This window comes from Propithecus coquereli, unplaced genomic scaffold (assembly GCF_000956105.1).
Source record: "Propithecus coquereli isolate 6110/MARCELLA unplaced genomic scaffold, Pcoq_1.0 Scaffold313, whole genome shotgun sequence".
Classification (NCBI taxonomy): Eukaryota; Metazoa; Chordata; class Mammalia; order Primates; family Indriidae; genus Propithecus; species Propithecus coquereli.
In genome coordinates this window covers 457161-479552 of record NW_012148764.1, presented here as the reverse complement: position 1 = coordinate 479552, position 22392 = coordinate 457161, and the positions used below count along the sequence as shown (strand labels likewise).

The 22392-nt window shown below is 36.3% G+C and overlaps 1 protein-coding gene across 1 annotated transcript in view; it reads right to left on the bottom strand.

The window, feature by feature from the left end:
- ROS1 (ROS proto-oncogene 1, receptor tyrosine kinase) overlaps positions 1-22392 on the bottom strand; it is a 135309-nt gene that overhangs the window by 31148 nt on the left and 81769 nt on the right. The window contains 9 exon segments of the mRNA XM_012650123.1: positions 2231-2407; positions 2497-2729; positions 3501-3645; positions 5519-5721; positions 15434-15613; positions 18676-18962; positions 19834-20039; positions 21564-21766; positions 22076-22139. Of these exon segments, the coding sequence (XP_012505577.1) occupies positions 2231-2407; positions 2497-2729; positions 3501-3645; positions 5519-5721; positions 15434-15613; positions 18676-18962; positions 19834-20039; positions 21564-21766; positions 22076-22139 (1698 nt within the window).

Below are 22392 nucleotides of genomic sequence, written 5' to 3'. Positions count from 1 at the left end.
AGAGTATTGGCCTCACTACAGGAACGAATGTCTGGGCAGACCACCAACTTGGAGAGATGCCACAGGCTATCCCAGTAAATCACAAGGGTGTCAGAACTTTCCATTTGTCAGAGGCCAACAAGTGCAGGGGTGACGGCTACCACAGCGGGATTTTCAAATTATTTGGGTTAGGGGTGAGGGGGATGTGAGCTATGATGTCTGAGAGCCTGAAACTTCAGAGATTGTTGGTTCTGGTAGGGATTTTCCTGGACAGATGGGGAAAACACAATTTTAATGGACTTCCATGAAAAAATTTACCAAAGCAAAATTACTTGTTTCTCCTCAATCTTAAGTTGAATATGTTCTTCTATACACTGTTGTGATTTTTTAAATCTCTGAAATGTAAGATCTAGATAGAGACTTAGCTCTATGTTCTATTATAATTCCCTCATTTTCTAGATAAGAAAATTTTTGTTTTTTAGATAAGGAAATTTTGACAGAAAAGACAGATTGAAAGTTTATTATTTTCTTCCTCTTTTCTTTCTAAAAAAAATTAATTAAAAAGACATATACTCCCCCTTATCACCCACCCCTCAGAGTTTCAGCAGGGAGCTATGAGTTCACTCCTAATTTTCCTATCATTATGAGGGTGGGTTCAAGTTGTTTAAAAGAGACAGCACTTTCTCACTAGATGAAACTCATCAACCCGCAGCCTTTTACTGTGCTCATGAGTTAGTACTCATAGATGGTCACACATGGAATAACAACTATATCTTGCATTTTCAGCTCCATAATTTTCTAAATGGTCTGTCTGGAACCTGTGTTGAGCAAGCGTAAAAACAGAGGAAGGTTGGACACCAGAAAGTATCACATGAAAGTCATGAATACTGGACTGGGAGGTCCCTGTCTGCTGTCCTCCCCAAACTCTGAGGAGTGGGATGGGTGACTTAATGACTCCTATTCCATCCATGGACAGCACCCAAGTAGGACTGCTGTAGGGATGAGTCAGATCTGGGATTCTTCTCTGTGTCTGGATGCTGAGATCCGGCTCATCATGGGTTCTGTCTGCTTTCTCATCAGTGAGATGAGAGGCTAGAGCATCATCACCTCTAAGATTGTTTTCCATTTTATTTCTTTCATCTAGGAAATGAACTTTATATCCCTCCCCTTGACTTTAGACTGAACTATTATACATTAAGCTTACTTAAATTAGACGTCCAAAAAAAGGCAGTTCTCCAATTTTTCCAATTTAACTGCATTTTTTTAAATAGGCAACAAATCATCAGAAACATGCTCAAAGGAAAAAGTCCAGTCAAACTATGACCTTTGGTTTTATCAACTCAATACATATTTTTCATAGTTGTTAATTAAAAAGTACAAGACCATAAAATGTATCTTATATAATAAATTCTAAAAACATCCTGGGGAACAACTTCATTTTTAAAGAAATAGTGAGACCATGACTATACTAACTTCTTTTAAGTTACCACTGAACTTAACCTAACCAATCTTTGCAAATGTGTACATTTACATAGGCCCAGATATACACAAACACACGCATGCAAATATAAATAGTGAAAATGACAAGTAGCAATTATAATAACATAATAGTCCCTTCTAAGTGTTAGCACTATAAAAGTCAATGTGGACTTTCCCAATCAGTGGAGTAATCAGATCAACTGATGCCTTAAAATTCAGTGGGTATTTTTATATTGGTTAAAGCAAGAAGAGTGCTGGATGAGGAACCATTTAAAGTTTATAAGCTAACATCAAACTAGTGACAGGAGAGAAGTAAAATATAAAACCAGCTTATTCTAAACTAGTTTGATGTTAGCTTATAAACTTTAAATGGTTCCTCATCCAGCACTAGCCCTCAAATGGTTGAAAGAACATTTCTAAATAAGATCTTGGTTTTTTGTTTGTTTCTTTCATTTTTTTCCCCTAGAAAACACCAAATTGCTATGGATTATAAACCAAGCACATTAATAACTAAACGAGTAAAACATTATGAAATCAGCACCCTATAATTTATACCGTTTTACATGGAGCCTTTTAAGAGCAAATTAATCTCCCTGGGAATGCTTTCCATCAGAAATTAATCTGGATAATTTACTGCTTCTACATGAAAAACCTAAATCAATGAATTCTGTCAAATATATTGTTTGTATATACACAAGAATACGCTAAACATGTGAAAAAGTCCTTCCATTTATTCTATATCATAAAATAAAGATTTGCATAAAAAGTCTACCTTCTGGAGTTCAAACCAGAATCTGATGAGGTTAACATTAGATGGAGCCTTCCAATGTAATTGCAAACTGGTGTTCTCTGGAACCAAGGTATAAGGTTTCTCTGGTGTGTCAAATGTTTCCACAGTGACAGGATGACTCTCAGCACACCACATTTCTTCAGAGTGGCAGGCCAGAACCTTTTTGTAAAAGAAGAACAATTGCTTAACCTTTTCAAAACCTTGCACTTGATAATGGCAATAAAGAGTGTCCAATATACTCACTGTACCTTTAATACATATAGATTTCCACCAGACAGTCTAGTAACAAGGAGAGTGAGTCTTTCATTTGGAAATTCACTTTGTCTCAGAGGAGTCTCAGGAATTAGGGCCAGGTGCAAAATTGCCAACTGGTAGCGGACTGATTCTTTAGGTCCATTTGGCTTGTGAGACTCTCTCCAGGATATAATGAGGCTGGTGTCTGACCGCACAGTTGTGTTAATGAGCCAGACTGCCTCTGGTACTGAAATAAATAGCAAGGAATAATAAGAGATGTTGCAACAGTGCTGAAAGCTGGGAAGAAGTAATGAAGTCTTGGTTGAGGAATAATCCTATCGTGTGAGCAGAATGACTAACAGACGTTCGGAAGGAAAGCCAGCATCTTACATAATGGTAAGTTAGCAGTCTGCCTGAAAGGCTCTTGCTTATTTTTGCTTAATAACCAAATCATTTTCTGACTCTAGCTCAAGGATACAGCCAATGATAAATAACCCCATTCAGGTGAGTATTGTGAATATTATCAGAGAGATCTGAAAGAAATGGCATCACCTCCTAATAATTGCCTTCTCTTAGAACACCTTTTAGTTCCTAGACTTATTTTCTTTAAGGCAGTAATGTTATAAAACTTTCAATCTCAGTGGCCTCAGAAAAATTCACAGAGAAAAAAGGCTTGGCTTCCCTACGGCTCACCACATGTGCAGAGATCTTTGAGCATATGGAAAAAGAGTGACACTGTGTGGTGAGATCAAAGAATGTGTTCCTTGGTCTAACAGTATTGATTTTGATGTTTCACCTCCTGGTTGCCTTCCATTTTGATGGAATATTATGAGTCATCTTCAGAGGTTAGAATATGGATCAGGTCATATTTTTCTACAAATACATTTTTCTTATTAAACTTAAAAAATCCCACATAAGAAGACTATTTAGCATCCAGATAAAAACACAAATATAGACATAGACACAACAAATATCACAATATTCCACTCTAGAAACCCATCCCAAGGCCATAACTCACCTCCACTTTTAGTTTTTCCCCAAATCTCTTTTCCCAGAGGAAAATGTTCCAAAGGATCTGAATAATAATTCTTTACAGCTATCTGTATCATATACGTTGAAAATGGTTGTAAATCTTCAATAAGGGCTATACTGTCCTGAAATTCCTGCAATTAATTTTTGTAATCAATATCTCATTCTTACATTTGATATAAATGGGTAGAAATTATTTTATCAAAGAGAAAAAAGTTAAAGACTCAAAAAAGTTAATTTATTTTAAATTCTAGGTTATCAATGATAATACCACTGTCCTAATCTACCCAGACCTTAGTTGTTTAATATCACCAAGAATGAATATCAAATTATTGGCAGCCCTCAGTCAATTTTGTGGCATAACTCATCTCACACAGGAAGCTAAATTCCTAGAAGAAGACATTATTTCATTATAATTCCATTAGAAATTCAGCAAGTTGGTATTGTAAAGATGTGACACATAAGTGAATACAATAAAAGATTAAATTATATTATCTAATCATTCTGGGAAATAAAGCTTAAGAGAATAAAAAAACTTTCCTTAGACCAATGGTTCTCAACTTGGTTACTTAGTTGTGCTTTGGAATTATCTGGGAAGTTTTAATAAAAGACTATGCCTGGATTCTACCCCCAGAGATCCTTATGAAGTTATCTGGGGTGAATATTAGACCCAGAATCTTTGAAAAGCTCCAATGTGCCATCAAGGTTGAGAACCACGGCCACAGACCCTTATCGATCAATGTGAAGACAATTAGATAGATTAACTCTAATAAAAGAAATGTCCAGTGCCACAAATCCAATCTTAGTCAGCCAAATCCTTCAACCTAACTCTGAAACAACTCATTTTAGAAATGTGTAAAGAAAGGTTAACAGAAACAAAATAAATGAAGTAACAAAGCATCACACATACTTAATGGCAAAGCATATACTGTTTAATATAGAATAGATGATGGTAAATTTCATGTTTTGAATTGGCTAAATAAAGCCAAGCACAAAGCAAAATATTGGATTTATATGATTCCATCACTAAGAAAACTGAAACACTAATGCCAATGATAGAATAAATAGTGCCCATTCATTCATTCATTCATTCAAGAAATATCTAGTGAATGTCCAGACAATGCCAAGTACTGTGCTAGGTGCTAGGGATACAATGATGATGAAGAACAGACATAGGATATGCGTAGCAGTGCGTTTCATAACATATAGGCAATAATAGACAAAAATATAAAATTTTCATATTAGGTAAATGCTATGAAGAAGAGGTATATGGCAATGTTCTTTCTGTCTAATTCATTTGTTACTCCTCAATCTTCAGTCTGCTGGATATGCCACAAAAATAAGTCTCTATCACTTTCTGGAGATAATTACATAATAAGGGAGGGGAAAAAACCCACTTCTTTCAGGATAATCAGAAAACTGTTACCATGGCAATCCATCATCTAGCCAGGGCTAGTATACTTCCTTGAAGCTTAACTTACTCCCAGATAAGAAGACTAGAACACAGTGTGTTTTGATGAATCATCAGCTGTAAACATTTTCATAATAGTGCATCTCAGACCATATAGGAAATATTTTACTATGGTTGATAATTTTTTTTTTTTCTTTTTTTGAGACAGAGTCTCACTCTGTTGCCCTGGCTAGAGTGAGTGCCATGGCGTCAGCCTAGCTCACAGCAACCTCAAACTCCTGGGCTCAAGCGATTCCCCTGCCTCAGCCTCCTGAGCAGCTGGGACTACAGGCATGCGCCACCATGCCTAGCTAATTTTTTCTATATATATACATTTTTAGCTGTACAGATAATTTCTTTCTATTTTTAGTAGAGACGGGGGTCTCGCTCTTGCTCAGGCTGGTCTCGAACTCCTGACCTTAAGCGATCCACCCGCCTCGGCCTCCCAGAGTGCTAGGATTACAGGCGTGAGCCACCGCGCCCGGCCTATGGTTGATAATTTTATGTCAAAAAAGAGGATAGTGTGAAAAGACAAAGACCACGAGCTCCAATCTTACCAGCATTCTGTATTTCAAGTCGGAGCTGTTTCTCTTTTCATTAACTTCTGTGTAATAAACGAGGTATGTTGGAGTAGGGCTGGTGATGCCATACCCAGTGAGATTTGTCTTGGCCAGAGGTAATTTGATTGTGAGGCTAATGTTGGTGGCATTAAGTATAGTTGGTTCCTCAATATCTGAAGCTAGAGACAGAAATGCTTTATCTAAAATAAGAAGAGAACAAAGATTAAATATATACACATACATGTATAAGAGAGGAATGGTAGATTTATTTAACAGCAATGGTAATATCAAAGTTAGAAAGAAATTGTAGAATATACATAACTTTTGCTTGAAAGGATAAATACAAAAATGCTTCTGAAATGATGTTCTCTTTGAAGAAACAAAAATGGCTAATGTTGATACTATGCTAGGCAGACACTGCTAGTCTACCAGACACTCTCCTACTTTACATATGTCTGTCACTGTTCAGTGTGGTGTGCCTGAGGAAAAACTCACTTTCTGAGGTTTGATTGCCACCCAGGCAAGCATGTGACACAGTCTGGCCAATCAAATATAAGGTGGGTGGACCCATCATCTTACTGATAATAAAGGGCTCTCTGCCCACACTTCTGCCCTTCTCCCTCTCCCCGCTTAGGAGGCAGATGTGATGCCTAGAGGGGCAGCAGCAATCTTGTGAGAACTGAATAAAAGACACACTAAAGAAGTTTGGGGAAAGCCAGAAGTCCTGGTGCTCAATGTTATTTTGGAGCTGCCTGGCCACCACATACCAGCAAACACATTGCATGCTGCCCAACTCCAGGGAGCATCATTCACAGAGACTACCATGGGAACCGTCTGCTCTAGACCAGTGCAATGGTGTTAGGGACAGAAAAACAAGAAGTAATGGAATGATAGGAGCAGAAAAACAAGAAGGAGGAAACAGTTAAAGAAAAACAATAAAAATAAAATGGTTGCAGAAAAATAACCAGGGAAAACAGTTATTTCAGTCTTAAAGAATGGGGTAATTAGACCATGGAACAGTGACCACCAATGAGAAAATAGAAAAACACCATGAACGGTGACTTTCTCCAACACCCGTATAGGAAAAAGAAATCTCTGGAACATAATCTTTAAGTTATGTCCATACTTGGAAAAATCCAGACCCCAAAATCTGTGACATATAGTCATAAGTAATTATACCTGACCTTTACATCAACATATACTACTAACATATAAAAGGAAAAACATAGAAGAAGACAGTGTCTTCTCCACCCACAGAGACAGAGCCATTTCCCTTTAGGAAATGTACTTTCTCTTTGCACCCTTAAACTGTCCTTACAATAAATTCTTCACGCATCCTTGCTGGGTGTCTGTCATCTCTCTCCATCGCATGTGCCAAGGCTTGCGATTCCTCTAAGCCAGGAGCCCAAGAACTGGGAAAACACTTCAAAGTCCAGCCGTGGACAGGACGGTGACAATGGTACAACCACACTATAGGCTCAGTTTAAGCCTATGAAGTCATGTTTCTGTCACTTACAGCTGAACGCAACTTCTAACCTATTCACTCTGAGACTCACATAAAACATCATCTAAAAATACAGCACTGTCGCACAAAGAGAACACGATATGCAAATAACTCCAAATACGGTTTTGATATGAAATCTCACAATCCTACACTAATTAACTCTTTAACTCATCATACACAGCACTTTGTAATCTGTCTCCTGCCCACTGCTCTATCCCATCCCTGACTCTATGTCCCCGCCACAGCTACACGTCCTTCTACCAGAGCACTAGCCACATTTGATTCTGGTTTTGGTTTTCCCTTGGGTGATTTCTTTTCTTTGTCTACCACCAGAATGTAAGCTTCTTGGGCTGAGACTGTGCTTGATTTATCTTTGTTTCCCCAGAACCTCAAGAGGATGCCTGACACATATTAGTTATTTAATAAATGTTGTAGATCTTTATTAATTTGTGATATCAAAATATAAAGTACATCCTTTACATTCAACAAGAAAATTAGGGGGGAAATGTCTAAATGCTAAATGACTTGATCAAGCCAGCTCCTTCACTTTCTAACTTTTTGACCTTGGGAAGGTTACTCCAACTCTTCTATAAAGAAGAGATATTTTATAGCTATTTATATATTACTGTATCCCTAGCACGTGGTAAGAATTTTTAATGAATGTTAACCATTATTATCATCATTAGTGAGACTACTGAAAAATTAGGGAAAATAATACTGGTCTGATCTGGGCATTCCAAATAGGAATTCCAAAATGCATAAGAGAATGTTTAAAGGAAAACCTGAGCATTTGGAGGTGCTGGGAGGATGGTGTGCCTAGAGAGAGCATAGAAACTTCATGCTGCCCACCTTCCATAACTTGCCCTATGCATCTCTTCCATATGGCTCTTCCTGAGTTATATCCTTTATAATAAACCAGTTTAAAAAAAAGAATTTTTAAAATTAGAACTATGTCAAAAATTTCCAGTAACAAGGACTACCCAAGGAGATTGTGAACCTAAGTTTGAGGATACTTGGGAGTATGAGAGTTTTGAGATGGATAACTTCACTGATGTTACAAAATGGGCCATTCTCCAGTTCAACCAATGTTTATCCGATAGTATTCAGTTTGTACTGATTTCTAGTCTAAACAGGAAACACTCATGGCAGTAGCCAGAGCAATAATCTGACTCAAAGGTCATTGGTACTTTGTCATTATTTTATTTTTATTTAACCAACATGATATGATATATCGAAGTGTTAGGAATGTTATTCAGGATGGGAAGACACTCTTTTTCATTAATATTTTTTCTTTCTTTTTTTAATCCCATTCTTTTTTTTAATTTCAAAATATTAAGGGAGTACAAATGTTTTTGTTACATGGATAGCTTTCATAATGCTTAAGTCAAGTGTATAAGTGTGCCCATCACCTGAACAGTGTTCATTGTGCCTGTTAGGTAGGTTTTTATCCCTCCCCCTTCTTGATTTCCAATGACTTTTACTTCTCTCTGTGCCCCTGTGCCTTGGGAAAAAGAGTAGGTAACTAGTAATTGCTTAAAATTTCCAGCAGATGGAGATAAAGTACCCTTAATAATATAACTAGAGCGTAGCAAAATAAAGTTGACATTTCTTTTCGAAGAAAATAATGATGGTATATTAATCATTTTTTTACTGATTACAAAAATTCATGCTACTTTTAGGACTTTTATTCTTAAGGATGTGTGTGTATGTGTGTTTGTCTGTAGGGTGTGTGTGTGTGTGTGTGTGTGTTCAACTTCAAACAGATATTGAATGGACTTTTTTAAAGATATTTTTTAGTGCAGTTTTAGGTTCACAGTAAAAGTGAAAGGAAAGTACAGAGATTTTCCATATACCCCCTACCCGTACACACGCATAGCTTTCCCCCATTATCAATACCCAAACCAGAATGGTACATTTGTTACAATCAGTGAACCTACATTTACACACCATTATCACCCAATGTCCAAAGTTAACATTATGTTCAATCTTATGTTGTACATTTTATGGGTTTGGACAAATGTATAATGACATGTATCCGCCATTATAATAACATATAGAATATTTTCACTGCCTAACGATCCTCTGTGCTCCACGTATTCATCCCTGCCTCTTGCTAACCCCTGGAAACCATTGATTTTATTACTGTCTCCATAGTGTTAACTTTGCCAGAATGTCATATAATTGGAATCATATAATATTTAAAAACTCTTTGCCAAACCCAAGGTCATCTAAACTTTATCCTATATTATTTTCTAGGAGTTTTATAGTTTTGCATTTTACCTTTAGGTCTGTCATCTATTTTGAGCGAATTTTTGTGACACAGTGTAAGGTTTATATCCACATTAAACTTTTCACATGTGGACGTCAAGTTGTTCCAGCACAATTTGTTGAAAAGACTATTTTCCATTGCATTGCTTTTGCCCCTGTGTCAAAGATCATTTGACTATATTTATATGGGTCTCTTTTGGGGCTCTCTATTTTGTTCCACTGATCTATTTGTCTATTCTTTCACCAATACCACACTGTCTTGGTATCTGTAGGTTTATAGAAAATCTTGAAGTTGGGTAATGTCGGTTTTCCAACTTTGTTCCTCTCCTTCAATATTGTGCTGGCTATCCAGGTCTTTTGCCTCTCCCTATAAACTTTAGAATAAGTTTGTCAATAACCACGAAATAACTTGCTGGGATTCTGATTGAGATTGCATTTAATCTATAGATCAAGTTAGGAAGAAATGACGTCTTGACAATTTTGAGTCTTCCTACCTATAAACACATACTATCTCTATACTTATTTAGTTGTCCTTTGATTATTTTCATCAGAGTTTTGTAGTTTTCTTCATACATATTTTGTACATATTGTTATATGTATTTGTACACATTTTATTCGATTTATACCTAAGTATTTCGTTGTTGTGGATGCTAATGCAAATAGTATTGTGTTTTCAATTTCAAATTCCAGTTGTTTGCTGCTGGTATATAGGAAAGTGATTAACTTTTGCATATTAATCTCGTGTCCTGCAAACTTGCTATAATCACTTATCAGCAGTTCCAGGAGGGGTTTTTTTCAGTTCTTTTAGATTTTCTATGTAGATGGTCATTTCATCCGTGAGCATAGACAATGTTATATCTTCCTTCTGAGTCAGTATTCTTTGTATGTCCTTATGTCTTGTTGCATGCTAGGACTTTCAATACAATGTTGAAATGGAATGGTGAGAGTGGACATCTTTGCCTTGTTTGTGATCTTAGTGGAAAAGCTTCTAGTTTCTCACCATTAAGTATGTTGTTAGCTATAGGTTTTTATAGGTGTTCTTTCTCAATTTATGGAAGTTTTCCTCTATTCCTAGTTTGCTGAGAGTTTTTAATCATGAATGGGTATTGAATTTTGTCACACACTTTGGCATTTGCTGCATATATTGATGTGATCATCTGATTTTTCTTCTTCAGCCTGTTGATTACATCAATTGATTTTCAAATGTTGAGCCTGATTTGCATACCTGGCATAAATCCCACTTGATTATGGTATATAATTATCTTTATTTATTGTTAGATTCAGTTTGATAATATTTGGTTGAAGATTTTGTCTTTATATTCAAGACGGATAATGGTCTAAAGTTTTCTTTTTCTTGTAATATCTTTGTCTAGTTTTATTATTAGGGTAATTCTGGCTTCACGGAATGAAATCATTCTATCGCCTAACTGGAAGTATTCTCTCTACTTCTATCCTCAGAAAGAGATTGTAGAGTTTTATATAATTTTTCCACAAATAGATGGTAGAATTCACCACCGAATACATCTGGGCAGGTGCTTTCTACTTCAGAAGGTTATTAATTATTGATTCAATTTCTTTAACAGATATAGGCATATTCAGATTGTCTATTTTTTCTTGTGTGAATTTTGGCAGATTGTGTCTTTAAAGGGATTGGTCCATTTCATCTAAGTTATAAAATTCGTGAGCATAGAGTTGTTCATTATATTCCTTGATTATACCTTTAATGTCCATGGGATCTATAATGATGTCCCCTCCTTCATTTCTGATGTTAGTAATTTGTATCCATTCTTTTTTTTCTTAGCTTGGCTAGAGGCTTACCATTTTGTTGATCTTTTCAAAGAAACAGCTTTTGGTTTCATTGATTTTCAGTTTTCAATTTCACTGATTTATGCTCTACTTCTTTCTGTTTTGTTTCTTTTGCTTACTTTGGATTTAATTTACTCTTCTTTTTTCTAGTTTCCCAATGTGGAACTTAAATGGTTAATTTTATATCTTTTTTCTTTTCTAATATATGCATTCAATGCTATAAATTTCCCTAAGCACTGCTGTTGCTGATTTCTACAAATTTTGATAAATTGTATTTTCATATTCATTTAGTTCAAAATAGTTTTAAATTTCTCTTGAGATTTCTCCTTTGACCCATGTATTATTTAGAAATGTTTTGTTTAATCTCCAAGTGTTTTGATATTTTCCAGCTATGTCTCTGTTATTGATTTTCAGGTTAATTTCATTGTAGTCTGAGAACAGACATTGCATGATTTCTATTATTTTAAATATCTTAGGTGTGTTTTATGGCCCAGAATATTGTCTATCTTGGTGAAATGTTCCATGTGAGCTTGAGAAGAATGTGTTTTCTGCTGCTGTTGGATGAAGTAGTTGGTAGATATCCATTATATCTAATTAATATGTTGTCGAGTTCATCAGTATATCCTTTCTGATTTTCTTCCTTGCTGGATCTGCCCATTTCTGATAGATAAGTGCTTAAATCTCCAACTATAATTCTGGCTTCATCTGTTTCTGGCAGTTCTATCAGTTTTTGCCTTGTGTATTTTGATGCTCTGTTATTAGGCACATATACATTAAGGATTATTATGTCTTGTTAGAGAATTGACTGCTTTATGTAATGTCCCTCCATACCTCTTATCACTTTCCTTGCTCTGAAGTCTGCTCTGTCTGAAATTAATGTAACTACTCCTTCCTTCTTTTGATTCGTGGTGGCATGATATATTAATATCTTTCTCCATCCTTTTACTTTTGATTTATATGTGTCTTTATATTTAAAGTGGGTTTCTTATAGGCACCGTAGAGTTAGTTGAGTCTTGTTTGTTGATCTGCTCTGATCATCTCTTTTAGCTGGTACATTTGGACATTGATGTTCAAAGTGACTATTGCTACAGTTGGATTAATATTTGTCATATTTTTTATTGTTTTCTATTGGTTTCTTTGCTCTTTATTCCTATTTTTGTCTTCTATTCTTTTTCTGTCTTTTGTGGTTTTAATTGAGTATTTTATATGATTCTGTTTTCTCTCCTTTCTTAGGAATCAGTTATACTTTATTTTTTACTTTTTTTTAGTGGTTTGCCCTAGAATTTGTAATATATATTTACAACTAATCCAAGTCCACTTTCAAATAACATTATACCACTGCACTGCTAGTGCAAGTATCTTATAATAACAAAATAATCCTGATTCCTTCCTTCCATCCCTTGTATCATTGCTGTCATTCATTTTGTTTATATTTAAGCATAAATGAGTTTATATATATACACACATACACATCCATAAGCATACATAATTGAATACATTGTTGCTATTATTATTACTTTGAATAAACTTTTATCTGTTAGATCAATCAAGAAAAAAAATAAAAATTTTTATTTTACCTTCATTTACTCCTTCTCTAGTACTTTTTCTTTCTTTATGTAGATCTGACTTTCTGTCCTATATACTTTTCCTTCTTTCTAAAGAACTTCTTTGAACATTTCTTGCAAGGCAGGTCTGCTGACAATAAATTCCAACAAATTTTGTCTGCAAAAGTCTTTATTTCTTTTTCCCTTTTGAAGGATAGTTTCTCAGAGCATGAAATTCTAGGTTGGATTTTTTTTTTTCTCTCAACATTTTAAATATTTCACTCCTGTCTCTTTTCACTTATATGGTTTCTGAGAAGCTGAGTATAATTCTTATCTTTGCTCCTCTATGAGCACAGTGCCTTTTTCCTCTGGCTTCTTTTAGAATTTTTTTTCTCTATCTTCGATTTTCTGCAGTTTCAATATGATAGGCCTAGGGTAGGGTTTGTTTTTGTTTTTATTTTTTATTTTTTTTTCCATTTATCCTACTTGGTGTTCTCTAAGACTCCTATATCTGTAGTTTGGTATCCGACATTAATTTAGGGGAAATTCTCAGTCATTATTGTTTCAAATATTTCTTCTGTTCCTTTTTCTCTTTCTTCTCCTTCTGGTAACATTATATATATATTACACCTTTTGTAGTTATCCCACAGTTGCTGCAGATTCTGTTCTGGTATTTTCTATCTTTCTGTCTTTGCTTTTCAGTTTTGGAGGTTTCTATTGAGATGCTTTCAAGCATAAAGATTCTTTTCTCAGCCATGTCCAGTCTACTAATAAGCCCTCCAAAGGCATTCCTCATTCATTACGGTGTTTTTATCTCTAGCATTTCTTTTTCATTTTTCTTAAAATTCCCATCTCCTTGCTCCCATTGACCATCTTTTCTTGCATACCGACTACTTTATCCATTAGAGTTTTTAGCATATTAATCATAGTTGTTTTAATTTCCCAGTCTGACAATTCTAACATCCCTGCTATATTCAAGTCTGGCTCTGACACTTACTCTGTCTCTTCAGCCCATTTTACGCCTTTTGGTATGTCTTGTAATTTTTTTCTTGATAGCTCCACATAATGTACTAGGTGAAAGAAATTACTGTAAATGGGCCTTTAGTAGTGTGGTGGTAAGATGGGGCGGAGGGGAAGCATTTATAGTCCTAGATTAGTCTTTTAGTGAGTCTTTGCCTCTGGATTGTGAACTTCACAAGTTCTTCTCAGTCCCCTCCACCCCACTAGATGGAACAGGATGGGTAGAGTGGGCCGGAGTTGGGTGTTTTCTTTTCCCCAGGTCAGTTAGGCACTGATAAAACCCCAGCAGGTTCAGCTCTGGTGAAATAATTTCTCTTGAGGGCAGATCTTGTTAAAAAGAACAGAATGTTCTGTCATATTTCCAAATAGTTCCTTTTACCCTTCCCCTGCTGGAAACACAAGGGGATTTTCTAAGACATCCACTGTGAGAACTAGCGGACGCTCCTGGACTAGCTAACTCACAAAACAGTGAGGGTACCCCTATGACTGGGTCCGCCTGGAATTTTTAACTTCTGCGTTGCTCACACTGAGCCTCTAGCAATTCATCAATTATAATTTAGGCTTTCCTACCCCAACACTGGTTCCCACAAAGATTTCTGCTCATGGTTTCTTGCTCTGGTAAATATGATTCTCTATATCCACCTGTCTGTCTTTTCAGCATGGGGAGCAGCCCTGTGACCTCACTTCTCTATGTATCTAAGAAGAGTTGAGTTTTCATTTTGCTCAGCTTTTTACTTATTAGGAGAGAGTTGCAATTTTCAAATTTCTTATATATTGGGCCAGAAACCAGAAGTCACATACAGTTTTAAAATCTCTTAAATTTCTCAAAGGAGGAAAGAAATTATTTTATAAAAATATGAACTAAGCTTATTTATAAATTCTCATGTTTTTCAATTTATATATTTTATAAATAAATACATTTAAACAAAGGGAATTTGTTTCATTCATTTCTGTCCCTCCCAAGAGGAGAGTTATACTTAATTTAGAATGACATTTGCACCTTAATGGCAAAGAAAGCTTGATAAGAGAACAATGAGGCAATACAATACTGTTTTTGTTTGTGTGGTTTTGACATTTCAAAAGTATTTCACTATGACCCTCAGTAGAAAATAGTCAGTTCTGCTATAACATGATACATGTATTCCTATAAATCATTGCATTATACAAATACACAATAAATCACACAATAAATTTCATAGAGCTTATGGGTAAAGTACGATTGAGGGCACAACACTAAAAAGCTTCATCAGTGACATTAAAAAAAAGATAGGAACTTAATAAAAATGGTGGCATAGATCTATACATGTTAAATGATACTACACAGTACTATAATAATAGTACATATTAATACATAAAAATTCAATGCATAATACTTCTTAATGCATAATACATAATATTACAACAAACATGGCACATTACCTTGAAAAAGACTTGAGGTTTTATGCAATACTTTTCGACACCACTGGGAGGCCATAAATATCACCAAGGGAGAAAAAAGACAGGAAGAAAAGAGATTATGGGACTGAGGAGAGAAAGAGGACAGAGAGAACAATAGGACATGGGTTTCCCACGTCTAAAGTTGCCTATCAGAGCCCAAGCTGTGTATACACAGAGGTAATTTGTAATCCGGGCAAACAGCAATCACAGTGTGCACTAAAGACTGGAGCAACAAGGGGGTTAGAGAGACAGCCTTGGAAAAGGAGACATTATGAGATTTTTCTGACTATCTAACCTGGGAGAACAAGCTGGTTATGAATGTGACTTTATTACCTGGAAAAGGCTGCATAAATGAACTGTAAGCCAAGATATGCTTACTCCTTAGGGTCTTCACCTGGGAGAGGATGGCCCCATTTCTTTTCTTTGCTTGATAAATCTGTGTGCTGGCCTTTGCTGTGATGATCCAATATATAAACTCCCCATCCACAGTTAAGCTAACAAGTGTTTTCCCTGCTGATTAAAAACATAAAGAATGAAATACATATCTTAAATTTTCTACTCCAAACAATATATGAAATCCTTTCTCTATATTATAACTGCTAAAGTTTGAATCTATTATTTCGATATGAAAAAATACTTTTATTTTATGTCATTTAGCTAAGGGTTTTAGAGGTATTTTCTCATTATAGCTTCATATTAAGCCAATAAGGTAAATACTATTATCACCATTTTGTAGAAGTGCAAACTGAGACCTGAAGAAGTTAAATGATCTGCTCAAGACCACAAAATTAGCAAAGGGCAGAGCCAAGATTTAAACTCACCTATGTCTCTTCAAGTCAAGTGATGCTAATCTGAGGGATGTGTAAGATAATAGATATAGGCTCAGTGCCTTACTCAACATTTTTATCAGTGGTTTGGAATGAATGCATAGTAAACATATTTATCAGGTTTTCAGATAATACATGATTACTACTATCACTAGCAGGTTTAGTTATAGCCTTGAAATTCAAAAATATCACAACAGAATTAAGAAATGGATTAAATTTAATAGCAACAAACATAACATCCTAAATTGAAATTGAAAATCAACTCTACAAATGGATGAATGAAAGAGATCTGGCTTAACAATAGCTAACGTGAAAAAGACTGCGGGTTTTCCAGTGGCAGGCAGCCCAAAGATCTGATGCCACTTTCAGCTGCAGTAGAAAGGAGACCCAGGGCATCAGAGCCCCCCTGCACTGATCAGAACACATTGAGAGTATAGCATGTCATTATGAGGGCAACATTTAAGAGGATATTAACATAGCTGGAGTGAAATCATAGGAGGGCAACTAAGACAAAGAAAGATCTACAAGCCGTATCACCTGAGAAGTTGTTACAGATACTCGAATTTTTCCTCTAAAGAAAATGCTCAGAATGGGCTAAGACAGCTACCTCTACATAGTTGAATGGCTGTCATGTGGAAAGTGATTAATTTATTCTTCGTAAATTTAGAGGTCAGAACTAAGACCAATGAATGCAGAGAAGACTTTGGCTAAAGGTAAGGGAAAAAAATCTAATATTCAGAATTGTCCAAAAAATTAAACAGACTTCCTTATAAAGTAGTGATTTTTTTATAAACAAGTATTCCAGTACTACTTTTGTAGAAAAAATTTCTTGCAACATCATGACAGCTAAATGATCTCTAAAGTCATTTTAAGTTTCTAATTATAAAAATATGGATTTCAATTATGGATTTATGAAAGAATGACTAGTTTTATACCTATATGATAATGGTCCACTAGGCAATTCTTGTGTATCAGATGTTAAAGAAAAAATTATTCTGATACTTCTTAAAGTGGCAAGAAAGACTTTAGTCAAGACTAGTGCAATATTGCAATAGGGGAGATAGCTGTTGCAATACAACAAAAACAATTGGGGATTTATAGCTGACAAACGGAGTGAGGGAGTCAGTGGATGGAAAGTTACCAATAAGGGACAACACAGGTGGAGGGATCCTCGTTAAACTAACCTAACAGGATTCTTTGCTAAAGGTAGGCAAAGGACCTAGACATCAAGAGTGGGCGACTAAGAACTTAATCAGATATCAAAGGTGGGGGATTCTGTCTAAGCTGATTTAGTAAGATTCTTACTAAATTTGGACTGAGCAAGAATGGATATGGGAAGGCCAAGGTCAAGGTGTAGTCAAGAGGGCTGAGGTCAGGCGCAGTGGCTCACGCCTGTAATCCCAGTGCTTTGGGAGGCCAAGGTGGGAGGATTGCTTGAGGCCAGAAGTTTGAGACTAGCATGGACAGCATAGAGAGACCCTGTCTCTCCAAAAAATTTTAAAAATTAGCTAGGCATGGTCATGTGCACCTGTAGTCCTAACTACTCCAGAGGCTGAGGTGGGAGGATCACTTGAGGCTACAGTGAGATATGATGGCGCCACTGCACTCCAGCCTGGGCAACAGAGTGAGACCCTATGTCTAAAAAAAAAGATAAGAGGCTCAGATGATCACAACTAAAGTTTGGTCAAGGAAAGAGTCTTTATCACAGATTTCACAGAATCAAGCAATTTACCCAAGAGGAGAAATTTAAAACATTATCTGCACTCTTAAGCCCATTGAGAGTACATAGGAATTATTTCTAAAAGGTTCTGGGTGACATGTCAACAAAACCATACGTGCAATTATAACACACACGTAATTACAATTTCAAAACTTCTCTGTATAATCCAACATTGACCAATAGAACTTCCAGTGATGATAGAAATGCTTTATGCCTATGTTGTCCAATACAGGAGCCATTAGCCATTTGTGGCTTTTGAACATTCAAAATGTGGCTAGTGTAACTGAGGGATTAAATGCTTCATTTTATTTAATTTTAATTAATTGTAATTTAAATCACCACATGTAGCTAGTGATGACCACATTGGGCAAGGAAGAGTAGACTCTCAAGAATATATAAATATTCAGAATGCATTTTTTTCTCTGTCGGAATTACTTCTAATTAGGAGACTTCCAAATTATATTAAACATTGAAACATTTTCTCCACAAGCATATGAATTGCAACAGCTAGACCTGCCAAGTATTGACCAACTCATGTTGAAAGTGAAGTCAATGGATCCAAAGTAGAAATAAAATAGGGTACTGGTAAGATCAAAGATGTTGTAATTAGGTGCGATTTCAACTTCTCTACTAACTAACTGTGGCCCTTGGGCAAGTTATCTTTCTCAGTTTCAGTTTTCTCATCTGTAAAATGAGGATCTTAGTACCTATCTCATCAAGGTATTATGAAGATTAAGAGAAATAAGGCATTTAGTAGCATGCTTAGACTATATAAACTCATTAAATTGTAGCTCTATTATTAATTACAAAACTTTTTTTAAAACACAGATTTAGAATATCATGTGAATGTCTACATACAATTTTCCAGGAAACAACTTGATTTGAGTTCTACAAGAACACATGGCATAGTCCAGAGCAAATACTGTGTGTATGTTCTTTGAGTATGTGGGGAATGCAAGCCCTTTTTAACGGGATGGGAGAAGCTGCTGTTATTAGCGAAGATCTATGTACACACATCAGCATCTTACCAAGCACAGCAGGCACCATGATAACTCTCCAACACTGACATCCTTCCAAATCCATTGCCCAGATCTCCTGTGCTTTGGCAAAGTATATCAGTGGTTTCTCTAGGTCGGAGGTATCAATAGTCATTGCTCCACTTAACTCAAATTCAGTCACATTACAAGAACATTGGCTCCTTCCGTTTTGGTGGTTTGTGGCTGTGGGTTGCAGAATGCGGTGCAAGGTGTGGTTGATAATACTGTAGTAGGACATCTGATAGCCCAAATCGGAAACTTCTGTCCAATACAAGCGACTATAGGTGGAAAAAAAGTCCCTTCAACTTAATGAATAAAATCAAATATTGGTTCCTAATGAAGACCAACCATTCCTAATGATTGGAGGGACAAATGCAGCCTTTGGAAAGAGCATGTCCAAGTGTCCAATAACTTTCTGAGATGAGGAAGATCACAGAAGTCTAACTTACAGCATTTCCAGTGACTTTTTTTGATAAATGGGTTTATAACTAAAGCCTTGAACTATAATGACTTTAGGCAATGTATTAAATGGGTCATTAATGGCTGTAAATATGAAATATATTTGCATACTTTTCATCAATGCCCATCTCTATTCCCCTCCTCTTATTTGTTTCTGCTTCTTAATACTAGTTAATGATCTAGTTTCAAAATAGCCTATTCCCTCATTTGTACAAACAAAAATGTATCTTTCCAGCCTGGGAAATTGCCAATCAGTGCTGAATGGAGACCTTAAAGCTTATCTTATGAGGATATTAATTAATTAAAATGGATGAGCCCAGAATAATTTTTGCTATGCAAGACATGCTGTCCATCTGTTCCCACTCAACTCCTGTCACTCTCTCAGTCCTCTTCCTGTCCTTACCAACTGATGATATTATTACATTCACCAGTATAAAAATCTGCTATTGTTTCCTGCTGGGAATGAGCCTAACTTTAGGTTAGTCAAATGGTCAGTATGGATTAAGTTTACATATTTGTGGTTGTGGGCTCATAATTTATATGCAGAATTATTTCTATAAGATAATATAGTGAGCCAAGAACCCTAATCATCTTACTTTTCTGTCATTAACTTCTAATAATAAACCACAGATATTACATTAAATATGTCCATGTCTATTTCATCACAATAGAAAAAATACACTGCCATACCTTAAAAGAGGATATACGGAAAAAGAAATTATTGTTGAATTCCTGTTGCAAATCTTCAGCTCTCTGGGGTATTTCACCTTGTGTTCAAGATCAACATCAAATATTTGCATTCCGTTTTGTGATTCTTTCAGTGCAAAGTAGAGGTGCCTTGAAATCCAGTCAATCGTAATAACTGTGATATCAAAAGCCAGTGCATCTCGGAGGAGCTTAACAATAGGTAGAGAACACAGCTAAGGAGATAGTGGTTATTTTTTTAAATTTTAAGACTTTTCTATAATCACACATATCACTTATTTACTGCACTTCTCCTTTGTAGTCCAAAACATCAATAATTCTAGATTATGTACCATTATAACGTGGGTCCTCTTATCACATTTTCTCTAGATAATTTCAACTACCATGACTTCAACTAGAATCCATAGACCACTGCGGCAAACCCACATCTTCAGGCACAAGCCTTCATTGAACTAGTGATTCAAATATCAAACTGCCTACTAAACATCTCCATATGAATGACCCCAGAAAACAAAGCTCATTACCCACCCCAAACCTGCTTTTCTCCTGCATTTTATGTTTTTATGGATGTCCAACACCCACCCAAGGAGCCAATCTCGACGAACGCAGTTCCTCCTTGACTTCTTCCTCACACTCTACCCTCAGTGAGCTAGTCTCATTTTAAACATCTCTCCAATTTGTCCTCTCATTCTCACCTCACTGCCATGGCCCTGCTCAGGCTGTGACATTTTTTACCTGGATTTTTGGGATGGCCTCCTAATTGTCTCTCTCAGATTTAACCCTCTCCAGGTCATTATTCACACCACAATCAGACAGGTCTTTCTAAAACACAACCATGTTAATGACCCACTAAAGTTCTTTAATGGCTTGCTGTTGGCTTCCAGGTTGACAGCGGACTCCTTAGCACAGGCAAGGAGGCCCATCATGCTCCAACTCCTGCCCCCCTCTCTGGCGTTATCAGCTGCCTCTCCTCCACCCTCACCCCACCTTCCTTCCAAACATGCTGTGGCTCTTTGTTTTCCTGTCTTTGCACTTGCTACTCCCTCAGCCTCTGCCCACCTTCCCTGGCTCATCATCTTTGTCCCCAGGATGTTTTCCCATCCTCCCTCCAGCCTAGATGGGGTGTTCATTCTCTGTGACTTCACCACATCCTGCTCTCAGCATGGCAGTCATACTAGTCCATCTTCTCTATTAGCTAACACCTAGTGAATGCCTACCACATGCCAGGCATTGTGCTAGGGGCTTGACATGGATTTTCTCATGGAATCTTCACAGGAACCCTATATTACCTAACCGTAGAGGTTAAATAACTAACCGATGGTCACAAATCTAATAAGTGGTGGAGCCAGAATTAAATTCTAGGTAGTCAGATTCCCAAACTCACCCTCTTAATCAGGATGCAATACTGCCCTCCTCGTGCTAGACTAACACTAGACTGGCTTTGTTAAGAGCAAAGCCTATAAATTTTACCTCAGTATTCCCAGGATCTAAAACACAGTGACTTAAACCCAGTAACTGTGTTGCTAGATTAACCCTAAATGACATTTTCCCAAAATCTATTCTGTATTCATTTGTGGCTAAATGATTACACATCAGTCCTTTCCAAATCATTCTAATCTCAATGACAACCACAAGCCAGTTATTTTAATTATAGGTGAGTGCAATACGCAAATGTTTCACTGTCTTCATTTTAAAAGAATTACATAGTGAAATACCTCAGAGCTGGAACGATTGTGCACGTCGAGAAGGAAGAGTGAGTTTCCCTCAGCGTAATACCCCATCTCATCATCAGCTGTGTAGCCCACGGCACTGATCTCTCTTTCCCCTGAGAATGTCCACACAACTTGATTTTGATCCATGTCTAAAAAAACTATCTTGTTGCCCAAGAGAGTTATGAGGTAAGGAAATGGGTTGATTTCTGAAAACGAAAAAACGAGTGGATAATATGCATGAGGAAACTAACTTTAGTTTTAGCAAAGTCTCTTGATTCACTATCAGGCAGTTTTGAAATCCATCGTCCTCTTTGGGTCATCTACTACATTGTCTCAATGAAGACTATAGGCTCTCTATCCCCAGGTTTATTTAAACATGTTTTGGTGAAAATCAAAACAGATTATTTTATCTGAACTTAACTTCAGCTCAGAGACAGTGTTCATATCCCTGAAGATACCAATGGGCACAAAACATTTTTAAATTGTTATTCGCACAGATTCTATGTAACAAATACCTGATATTGTAGACTTTACTATGTCAGAAAATGGTCCTGGCCCTTTAGATGTGAAGACTCGAACCTAAGCAAAGGCAATAAAAAACTGCATTCAACAGTGTTCTCAGTGGCAATGATTAAGTTCCGAGATTGACACATAATTGAATGTTTCATTTGTCACTCCTGATAGTTTTGAATAGTTATTCACATCAATATATAGCCATAAGTCACTAAGAGGAAATATAGTGCCCTATACCCATGTTGTTGGGTTTTCTTATCTAGAAAAGTACAAAGAAATGGTGCAAATATTTCTTGCAAAAAAGATGCATTGCTAAAAA